Source organism: Pongo pygmaeus, chromosome 6 (assembly GCF_028885625.2).
Source record: "Pongo pygmaeus isolate AG05252 chromosome 6, NHGRI_mPonPyg2-v2.0_pri, whole genome shotgun sequence".
Lineage (NCBI taxonomy): Eukaryota > Metazoa > Chordata > Mammalia > Primates > Hominidae > Pongo > Pongo pygmaeus.
The window spans coordinates 149,391,584-149,402,386 of record NC_072379.2 but is presented as its reverse complement, the minus strand read 5'-3'; the positions used below and the strand labels follow the sequence as shown (position 1 = coordinate 149,402,386).

General features: G+C 54.9%; 2 protein-coding genes across 10 annotated transcripts; one reads left to right on the top strand and one right to left on the bottom strand.

The window, feature by feature from the left end:
- Positions 1 to 3,270: 3,270 nt before the first annotated feature.
- On the bottom strand, positions 3,271 to 8,535 carry REPIN1 (replication initiator 1). Of its 9 annotated transcripts, none has more exons than XM_054494036.2 (3): positions 8,398 to 8,529; positions 7,471 to 7,668; positions 3,271 to 6,086 (listed from the first exon to the last, which is right to left on the bottom strand). In XM_054494036.2, exons 2-3 carry the CDS (start codon positions 7,625 to 7,627, stop codon positions 4,369 to 4,371), a joined length of 1,875 nt encoding a protein of 624 aa, XP_054350011.1. In that variant the 5' UTR covers positions 7,628 to 7,668; positions 8,398 to 8,529; the 3' UTR covers positions 3,271 to 4,368. The 9 variants fall into 9 exon arrangements, with proteins under 9 accessions (XP_054350011.1, XP_054350013.1, XP_054350012.1 ...); XM_054494038.2 differs by having other exon boundaries at positions 3,271 to 6,083; XM_054494037.2 differs by having other exon boundaries at positions 8,326 to 8,457.
- A 63-nt stretch (positions 8,536 to 8,598) lies between these two features.
- Positions 8,599 to 9,243, top strand: LOC129040121 (uncharacterized). The gene has a single exon (XM_054494049.2). It carries the CDS (start codon positions 8,732 to 8,734, stop codon positions 9,140 to 9,142), a length of 411 nt encoding a protein of 136 aa, XP_054350024.1. The 5' UTR covers positions 8,599 to 8,731; the 3' UTR covers positions 9,143 to 9,243.
- Positions 9,244 to 10,803: the final 1,560 nt, after the last annotated feature.

Here is a 10,803-nt window from a genome sequence, read left to right as displayed (position 1 = left end):
TACAGAGCAGACTTCCTCCAGATTGGCATCCCATGACCAAGGGTATTTCAGAGGTGGAAAGAATGGAGAACCTCTGGGATCCTATTTCCACTAAGAAAAAAAAAAAAAAACAAAAACGGGGGGAGAGGCTGCATATGTGTTTGCAAATACACAGGAAAAAATGTTAGGAGAATACTCCTCAAACTTTTCAGTGTAAACAAAAAGGATTTTGGGAGTGGAATAGGGGAATGAAGGAGAACGTTCACATTATTATCTGAATTATTTATTTTTAAAGATACTTTAATGCTTTTGTAATTGTAGAGCAAAGAAAAACTGTGGATTCTTCAGAAGAGATGGGAAGCTCCTGCCAGCAGACCCCTATAACCCAGGCAGTCCTCCCCAGTGACTGCTGTGGTGACGAACCCGGCAGAGCAAGGGCTTGAGAACCACTGGGCCACCCACCAAGGGACTCAGGAAGGAACCATGCACAATTTGACTCTGTTCCTGCTTTACCAGCCCCCTCAAGGCCACTTGTGTGACCTTTCTGTCCTTTGGACCTCTCTTTCCCATCCCCACAATAAGCAGTGGGCAGCGAAGCACTGAGGACACCCACACCCCACTTTCCCCATGTCCCAGACTATTTCCTTTAAATGGGACTTTTCAAAAGGTTAGGACCCCTGGTCAGATCCCCTCTCACCCTCATCCTTGTCCCTAATGCCTCCAATACTAACCTAGATGCCAACCCAAGGACCTGCCCCTGCTCCCTGCCCATCATTTCCAGACATTGACCTACTTTTTCCTGGCCATCTCCCCTTCTCTGGAAACCCTGTGTTCCCACAAAGAGAAAAAATGTGACTGGGGCTTTCTTGAGACCACGCCCTCTGCTCCCAGGCTTTGACAGATAATTTGCCATCAATTACACAGGTTTTTAAGTGGCTCCATAACCCCATAAACCAATATGAAGCTTTGAAGCTGTTCTTTCCATCCTACACACTTTAAGCCCCACCCACACAGTTGGCATTTAATACATAACCAAAAACAGCAGCACGCAGCATTCATCCACTAAGCACACAGCGGTTGTCAAGAGCACAGGTTTCAGGAGTCAGACAGACTTGAATTTGAATCTGCCTCTGGTGATTACCAGTTATATGACTGTGGGCAAATGTTTTCATGTATAAAAGAAGACTACCTCCCACACAAGGACACATGAGATAATTTAGGTAAACTTCACCAGGTGCCACTCACGTCAACAAATTGTGGTTATTCTTATGTGCTCTGTGCTAAATGCTGGAGATATATGCAGAAATTACTAACACAGGCAAGAAAAGAACTATTAATGCCTGGTAAAAAGAGGTACTCAAATTTGTATGAAACCACCAATTCAGGGACGCATACAGAGTGACTGCTCACAGAAATCTGGAGTCCTACAGCAGGCCGGCCAGGGACACTGTAGGACAGAATCAAATCAGCCCCCCTTTCCTGCCTAGCAACTGGCACCTGAAAAGTCTGACCTGACCTTGAGATGGAGCAGAGACCCTCTTTTTTTATTTTTTTTATTTATTATTTTTTTTTTTGAGACAGAGTTGTTGCCCAGGCTGGGGTGCCATGGCGCGATCTCGACTCACTGCAACCTCCGCCTCCTGGGTTCAAGTGATTCTCCTGCCTCAGCCTGCCGAGTAGCTGGGATTACAGGCATGCACCACCAGGCCCGGCTAATTTTGTATTTTTAGTAGAGACAGGGTTTCTCCACGTTGGTCAGGCTGGTCTCGAACTCCTAACCTCAGGTGATCCACCTGCCTCGGCCTCCCAAAGTGCTGGGATTACAGGCATGAGCCACCGCACTCAGCCTCAGAGACCCCGCTTAGGAGCCTGCTGGGTTCTGCCCATCACTTGAAAAGCATGAGAATAAAGAAAAATGTGAGTCCCTTCCAGGGAAATTCCAGGCACCTAGCTAGCTCTACAACCAGGAATTGGGGAAATGAATGAATAACCCGCTAAGCAAGAAAGTAATAATAGCTTAAACAATAGTCACTCAAGTAATAGTCACAGAATGTTAGCTTCCTCATAGAAACTAAAGATAACATCTTTTTGTTTGTTTTGTTTTTTGGGTTTTTTTGTTTGTTTGTTTGTTTGTTTTGAGACAAGGTCTTACTCTGTTGCCCAAGCTGCAATGCAGTGGCACGATCTCAGCTCACTGCAACCTCCGCCTCCCAGGTTCAAGCAGTTCTCCTGCCTCAGCCTCCCTAGTAGCTGGGATTACAGGGGCCCGCCACCACACCCAGCTAATTTTGTATTTTTAGTAGAGATGGGGTTTAACCACGTTGGCCAGGCTGGTCTTGAACTCCTGACCTCAGGTGATCCACCCGCCTCGGCCTCCCAAAGTGCTGGGATTACAGGCATGAGCCACCACGCCCGGCCTAAAGATAACATCTTGACATATATCCTTGAGTTGTTTTTCAGGAGCCAGGACCCCTACCAATGTCACCACGTGACAATGCCAGCACGTAGACCTCAGACAGACCGGAACCAGAAAATGGATAAGGAAGTTCCAGAAATTCCTCAGCCCCTAACTCACTTTGAAACCTCCCCACCCCTGCCTTAAAAACCCTTGCTTCTAAGCCATCAGGGAGTTTGAGCCTTAGCTGCCCATCCTCCTCGCCTGGTGCTCTACAATAAACGCCTTACTTTCCCTGGCTGCAAATCTCACTGTCAGTGTTAGGCTTTGCAAACACTGGGCAAGTGGACCCAGGCTGGGTTTGACAACAACCTCAAAGAAGGCTGAACCCCTGGTGTGTGGAGTGTGGAAGCTGAGTGCTGTCTTAGCTGCAGGGAACCGCCTCCCCTCCCAGAGGCTCCTTCATCTGTCCAGCCTCTGAAGGACTACTGGAGGCACAGTCCAGGTATAACCAAAGTCTGTTTAACACCCAGCACCCCTCAAAAGAGCTCATAGTGCTTGCTGGAGTTCCATAAAGGCCTAGGTGGTGAGAAAGATTAGGTGTTGCTGGGCCCACCTAGGAGGGCAAGTGACCAAGAACATAAATCTTGGGACCAAGCTGAGAGCATTCCACCCACCACAGTTCTCTGGAGCCTCGGCCCACCACCCAGAGAATTAGCCCAACTGCCTGAGTATGCTCAGGGAAGAACTGAGGCAGGGTGCCAGAGCTCAGCAAGCTGGGCACGTGGCCTGTGGCCAGAGCCCCACCCACAGCCCCCCGTCATTCTACGGAGGAGAGCATGCTGCTCCTCCTGACATGTCGCAGCTCCCCAGGAAAAAGGAACACTCCCCAGCCACCAGTTCTAAAACCAAATCTTTATTCTCTAGTTTGAAAAGGAGGGGTTAATGGTTGTTCTGTTTAGTTTCAGAGAACAGAACAAGGCCCAATAGGTAGAAATTATAGGAAAGCAGAATTCATTCATTATAAGGAAGGATTTCTAACAATTAGAATTTCTAACAATTAGAATCATCCAGGGCCTCAGGAGGTGCGGAAGTTCCTGTCACCTAAGTGCTCAAGCAGAGGCCAGGTGTCCATATGCTAGAAATGGAGAAAAGGAAACTCACCGGTAACTTCCCCTCAGCTGGCCCTCCATCACCAATGCGGCAGTCCTTGCCATGACATGCTGAGCTCTGGAAGGAGCGAAGGAGGGGCTGTGGTGTTCAGACAAGAGCCTGGACACAGTGCTGCTGACAGCCAGGGGAGGCTCTCAGCGCTGTGAGGGGCGACAGATAAAGCGAGACAGACCAAGGAGTAAACGCCTTGGGGTCTGCTCTTTGGGAAGGAAGAGAATGGAAGTACTAACAGCAGATGGGTCTCTCCAAGTCTGGGTGCCTATGCAGGGGGCAGGTGGGAGGGGAAGGGAGAGGTAAGAGTGGCTTGGCTTCACCTCTTGCTGCTGGCAAAGGCCCAAGTGCTGTCTAACAAGGCCAGCAGGTTCTCCAAGCTGTATCTAGCCCAGAGCATTCATTTACAGGACTCTATCACGCCTGCTTCCAAAAATGATCTGAAGTAACTTACAGTAAAAGACAGGGGCATTAAGGCGTTAATACCAGAGGATGGAGGGTCTTCCTTTCCACTGGTGGCTCCTCTAGCCAGAGGGCTCTAAGGGGCGGATGCTATTGCTACTTTTCCAGGGCACAGGGCAGTCAGGACGGAGCCTTAGCACACACCAGCTGGAGGCCGGCGTCCCTGCGCTTGCAAGTGGGTTCCCTGGCCACCGGGGTTGACCTCCTCTCGCTAACAGGGCCCACCCAGATCACTCCCCGCGTCTTCTATCCCCTCTGGGATTCCCATTGTCCCCTACTCCAGCACCAGGCAGGCACCCCCAGCCCACTGCGACTCCCACCACGAAGGACCCAGCCCCCTCTCAGCCAACACGGCCCCGCCCACCGTCTCAGACATCGTGCTTCTTCTGGTGGGCCAGGAGTCTCTCCTCGTCGTCGAAGGTCTGGCCACAGATGGCACAGCAGAAGGCGCCGTCCCGGATGTGGCTCTTGCGGTGGGTGATGAGGTTGGACTTCTGGCTGAAGCTGCGGTCGCAGTCGGGGCAGGCGTAGGGCCGCTCGCCCGTGTGGATGCGCCGGTGCGACACCAAGTTGGACTTCTGGCTGAAGGCTTTGCCGCAGTCGGGGCAGACGTAGGGCTTCTCGCCGGTGTGGATGCGCCGGTGCGCCGCCAGGTAGGGTTTGTGGCGGAAGGCCTTGCCGCAGTCGGGACACACGAAGGGCCGGTCGGGGGCGTGGTCGCGCCGGTGCGCCGCCAGATGGCTGCCCTGGGAGAAGCGGCGGCCGCACTCCTCGCAGGCGAAGGGCCGCTCGCCGGAGTGCACGCGCGAGTGCGCCACCAGGTGCGTCTTCTTGCCGAAGTTCTTCCCGCACTCGGCGCAGGTGAAGGGCCGCTCCCCGGTGTGCTGCCGCTGGTGGGCCCGCAGGAAGCGCTCCAGCCGGAAGCTCCTGCCGCAGTCGTCGCAGCTGTAGAGGGAGGGGGGCGCTTCGGCCCGGTCCTGCGGGTGCTCTGGTGGGGCCCCCGGCGGCGGCTCCTGGGCCGGTTTCAGAGGTGCCGCCGGGGTGGGCTCGGCCGCGGACTCCTGGGGGCCGGCTGACAGCTGGGGGCTCCCCGGGCCGGGGGCGGCCTGGGCCGACCCCTCGGATCGCTTGTGAATCTTGCTGTGAGACAGCAGGTTGGGTTTGTGCCGGAAGCGGCGGCCGCACTCTTTGCACGGGTAGGGCTTCTCGCCGGTGTGGATGCGCCGGTGCGAAGTCAGATAGGGCTTATTGGTAAAGCGCTTCCCGCACTCGGGGCACTGGTGGGGCCGCTCGCCCGTGTGCACGCGGCGGTGGGCGATCAAGTTGGGCTTGTGCCGGAAGCGCTTGCCACAGCAGGCACACTGGAAGGGGCGGTCGACGGCATCTCCACCGGGCCGGGGGGCGGTCACCGCGGGGCGGCCCCTGGGCCGGGGCCCCAGAGCCTTGGCTGCGGCCTCCTCCAGGGCCTCGGCTACGTGCACCCGCTTGTGGGCAACTAACTGGTCCCACTGGGCAAAGCTCCGGCCACAGTTGCCGCATATGAAGGGCCGGGCCTCCGGGGCGGGAGGGTGGCACCGCCGCAGATGAGCTCGAAGCTGCTTTCGTCGCCAGAAGCGTCTCTCGCATTTGGGACAAGCGATGGGCCGCTTTGCAGCCGAATGAGCCCGCAGATGCAGAACCAGGGCCACCCAGCCTCGGAAGCTCTGCCCACAGAGGTGGCAGGCAAAGCCCAGGTCTGGGGTGGCAGCAGCATGGACCTGGCGGTGCAGTGCTAAGAAGGGGGCATGGCGAAAGCGACGGCCACACTCTGGGCAGGGCAAGGGCAGCCGGGCCTGGCACCGGCGGGTGTGAAGCCACAGAGCCACCCAGCCAGGGAAGTGCCTTCGACAGTGGGCACAGCGATGGGCCCTGCCTGGGGCTTGGGCACCAGACTGGGCCACTGACGTGCCTTGTTGCCTCAGCCTGCGGGACTCCTTCCCCAGGGTCTGGGGTGACTCCTGGGAGGGCCCAGAAAGGAGTCGGGGCTGTGCCGGGCCCATGGCCAGGGGGCCCCTGCAACGACGTTCCAGCATCGGTTCTTCCTCTGCTGAGGGTGGAAAAGCACAGTCACTCCAGAGACCAACTCACTCTGCCCCTGTTTCTCCCCTCCCAACTTCAGCCCCGGACGGGAGCTGCCATCTATGAACCCCTAGAGCCCTGGACATGGAGCTAGACTACTCTCCTGTTTCCTTGTGTGGTATGTATTATTTCAATCTTGGGTTTTTAGATAACATTTCAAGGATGTTTGTCTTATGTCTTTGTTGCCCTGGAAACTTCCAGAAGGGAGGGACTCTGATACTAGAATCCCCCTCATGGCAGCTACCCCAGTGTCAGACAGGGAATAAATGCTCCAGTGCTGAATGCACAAACATTCCTGCCACAGGACTCACCAGAAAATGTGGCCACTGCTCCCTACAGTGCCTTATGCTTTTCCAAGTACTTTCCTGCTGCCCTCTCCCTGTGTCTGCTATTTCCTATGCCACATCTGAGCTGCACAGCAACTCTGTGAGGCTGGACAAACAGACACTGAGCTCCCTGTTTAACAGATGAAGCAATTGTGAGACATCAAAGATGAGGAGAGCTGCCCAAGGTGACACAGTAAGCCAACAGCAGAACCAATACTAGGGAACAGGTCTTTAAACCCCCAGGCCAGTGTTCTTTCCTCTAAAACGCCTGGGTTTGTTTTGCAAAGATCTCAGAGAAAAAAGTTTCTATAGCTTTTCATTCCTAGCCCCACAGGGGAGGCACTTTCAGCATCACTAACTGCAGTCTCCGTAGGAGGCTGGAGGACAAGTGAGAACAGCCCTTCTCGGGGAACAGGAGCAGAGCCCTGGGTGCTACTCCCAGCAGTCTAACGCCAGACCACTGCCTGCCCAGACTGTGCCGACATTCTGCCCGCCTGCCCTCTTCCACCCACACAAATTAGGACACTGCAGGAAGGAATGCTCTCCCTGAATCCAAGGAACACCCACAGCCTGCTGCCCTCAGGGCCTGATCACCGGCTCTGCCTCCCTCAGGGTGCTGGAGATTACTGGGGCAATAGAAGGGGAGGGAAGATGAGATTGCAATCTCAGTCCCCTGCCCGTTCCTGCCCCAACCTCGCCAGGGGCTGCCCCATGTTCAGCTCTTCCACAGCTCAGGGGAGCCCAGATTCCTGCACAGGAGCCTCCTCCGCGGAAGGAGGAAGGAAGCAATTAGGCTCCTAAGGGCCCTTCTGTGCCTGCTCACAAGCTCCAGACACATCCTTCTAAATTCCCTAGAGCCCACTCTCTCGTCTCAGGGAACACAAAGGTCACTCCTTCCCAGTGTCAGACTGTGCACAGGGAAGACCCCAGGATATGAGAAAGGGCCATTTCCTTCCGCCGGGATGGGGACGCCTGTGCACCCCAGTTGTGGCGTGGTTTGGGAGCACAGCAAAGGCCAGACTCTACCCTGGAGACTGCAGAGCTGGGGATGAGGCTTTTTCCAGCTCCTCTTGGGGATGTTCCTGGGGATACTTCCGCGGCTGCAGCGCCTGCTTCGGCCCACACTCCGGTGGCCCCCAGGTGTCAGAGAAAACTGCAGCAATAAAGACACCCCTATCCCCATGGCAGAGCTCAGACCTCTGACTGCAGAGAGGCCAGCCTTACCTGTGGGGAGGGGAGAGAAAACAGAAGTGAGGCTCTGAGCTCCTCTAGGGCAGTCAGCTTTGTGTCCTCACCAGCCACAACCCCTCCCCCCACAAAGCCACACGCACCAGCCATAAGCCCCACATCCTGCCTGGCAGAGTGACCTTAATGGACATTGGATTAATAAATGAATGTGCCCCTTTCAACAAGGAAGCACACTGCTGTCTTTGGGGGTCACTTTCTTCCCTGGTAAGGTCACAGAACGAATTCTCCATTCTGTGGCCAGAGTCTGGGCTTTCCCTAATGGCCAAAGGCCGGCCTATGGCAGGAACTCCGGAATCCCTGCTGGCTCCCCTTCCCCCAGCCTCCTCCCGACAGGAATTCCAGGCCTATTTCCCATGGGGCTGCGCAGGGCCAGCTGGTGTGACCACGACTCGGTCAGAATCCCCTTCCGCATCGTGGCTGGCCGCGGGTGGCAAAAGCCCCACACCGCCCTTTTGTACTGATGCGTGTCCTCCGTCCACGCTCCCGGGCACACGGGTCCCATTCTTGCGAGTGAGCCATTTCGGGTCCCACGCACGGCGCAGCTCGCGGAGCCTGTGCGCAGGTGCGCTCCCCCACCCCCGCAGATCCAGCAGCGTCCCCCCCGCGCACTCACACACGGTCGCGCACACTCACGGTCACGCGCCCCGCAGGTGGAGCGGCCCCCCGCGGGCCCGCAGTGGCCCCGCGCCCCTGCCCCGGCCGTACCTCTGCGGCGGGCTGTGCAGGGGCGCGGCGCCCGTCCATGGAGCCCGAAGGCCGGCCTCCGCGGCCCACTCCCGCTCCGCGCCCCGCCGCGGCGACAGCGGCAGGTTCAAGTTCACAACTGCCAGGCCCGTCCCCAACCTTCCCCCGCCGGGTTCCCAGCGCCACGTGACTACAGGAGCTGCCGAGGGTCAGTCGCCGGCTCCCGCGGCCGCGGCCTGGGGGCGGGGAGGGACTGCCGGGGCCGGGGCGCGGGGGCCCCCCCCAGAGCGGGCCGGGTCACCCAAGCCGCTGCCGCGCCAGGGCGGCAGGCCTCGGAGGGTCCGACTCCGTTGCCATGGCGACGACCAGCCCGGGTCTCTCTGGGACTGGCCGGAGCTCAAGTTTCCCGACCCTTTGTCCCTGCGGAGCACGCGCGTCCCCGGGCGACCGCGTGGCTGGCCTGTGGTCACCGGGGCTGTTCGGCCTTCGCTGGTTTATGAGAGGCTGGGAGCCGGTCGGGAGACTTCAAAGAGGGCTCCGGCAAGCCCCCGGAGCGTCGTGGCCCGGGCCTTTCTCAGGCCGCGCAGCCCGGCCGCAGTGCGGCCGCGGCGGTCCCGGGACGGCGGTGGCGCACCTGAAAGGCCCTAGCTTCCGATTTGTTCCAAAGTGGAGCACAAAAAGGCCCGATCATGGGAACTTCGAAAAGGCCTCTCTTCCCTCTTTTCTAGAAATTAAGAAAGAGCAGAAGTTGCTGGGCTTCCTCTAGCTGCGGGCCAGGCGCGGGGCGACGGCCGCGGTGGCCGTTGGCGCACGTGGGGCATTTCGCTTGGAAGGGCGCAGCAGCCTGTGTGGCGTCTGCGGTGGCAGGTGCGAGCCTGTGCCCATGACTCACCCACTAGCAGGTGGCCCTGGCTTTCCAAACTAAACACTTCCTGGAGTTTCCAGGGTAGTACAATTTCATGTACTTTCATGCTTTTCAACACAGGCAATTTTTGAATTGTATAATTAGTCGTAAAAACACTTTTTAAATCTATTGCATAAATAGGAAATAGGGGAACATAAAACTCAGTTTTACCTCGTAGAGTCAATTACATTTAATATTTTGGTATGTTGCCTCTGGTGTTTTCTCTATGTATATCCATGGCATGTCTGGCATAATTGGAAAAACGCCTTGCAAAGATGTATTCTGCCTTCTTCACTTAACACGATCTTGTGAATTTTCTTCCATTTTATTAGATATTCTTTTAAACACGATTATTTATGGCTGTATAAAAGGAGTATATTTTTAAAATGTTTTCTAAATTATCTTCCAGGAAAACTTATTAGTTTTCCCTGAGAAATGCCCATTTTCCATATACTTGACAACACAGACTTTTTAAAAAAAAATTTAGTTTGAAATGGTTATTTCTCATCTTTTGTACTTGCATTTCTTAGAGTACTAGTTAGCTGGATTGTTTTTTCACATGGTTATTTTTTGCCAGTTTTATTTTCTCTTGTGAATTTGTTTATGTCCATTTGCCCACTTTTCTATTTGCCCATTTTAAAAGTTGGTGAGTTGGTTTATTGTTTGGGGGGCACTCATAAAGTACAGGTATTAAAGACTTGTCATGTTTGTTGCAGACGTGTTTCCTCGTACTTGTTAACTTTTTCTTTTTTTTTTTTTTTTTGAGACAGGGTTTCACTCTGTTGCCTGAGCTGGAGTACAGTGGCACTATCATGGCTCACTGAAGCCTGGACTTCCTGAGCTCAAGCAGTCCTCCCACCTCAGTCTCTGAGTAACTGGGACCACAGAGTCACATCACCACATCCAGCTAATTAATTATTTTAATGTTTTTCTTCTGTAGAGATGGGGTCTCACTGTGTTGCCCAGGCTGGTCTCAAACGATCCTCCTGCCCCAGCCTCCCAAAGTGTTGGGATTACAGATGTGAACCACTGCATCCGGCCTACCTTTTCAGTTGTCGATGTGAGAAAGTTTTGTTTCAGTCTATGTGCTGCTGAAGCGAGCATGAGAAAGTTTTGTTTTATTTTTATTTTATTTTATATTTATTTATTTATTTATTTATTTATTTATTTATTTATTTATTTATTTTGAGACGGAGTCTGGCTTGTCTCCCAGGCTGGAGTGCAGAGGGAGGCGCCATCTTGGCTCACTGCAAGCTCCGCCTCGTGGGTTCACACCATTCTCCTGCCTCAGCCTCCCGAGCAGCTGGGACTACAGGCGCCCACCACCACGCCCAGCTATTTTTTTGTATTTTTAGTAGAGATGGGTTTCACCGTGTTAGCCAGCATGGTCTCGATCTCCTGACCTCGTGATCTGCCCGCCTTGGCCTCCCAAAGTACTGGGATTACAGGCATGAGCCACTGTGCCCGGCGAGAAAGTTTTGTTTTAATGTGCCAAAACTTAGCAGTCTTCCTTTACGGTTTCT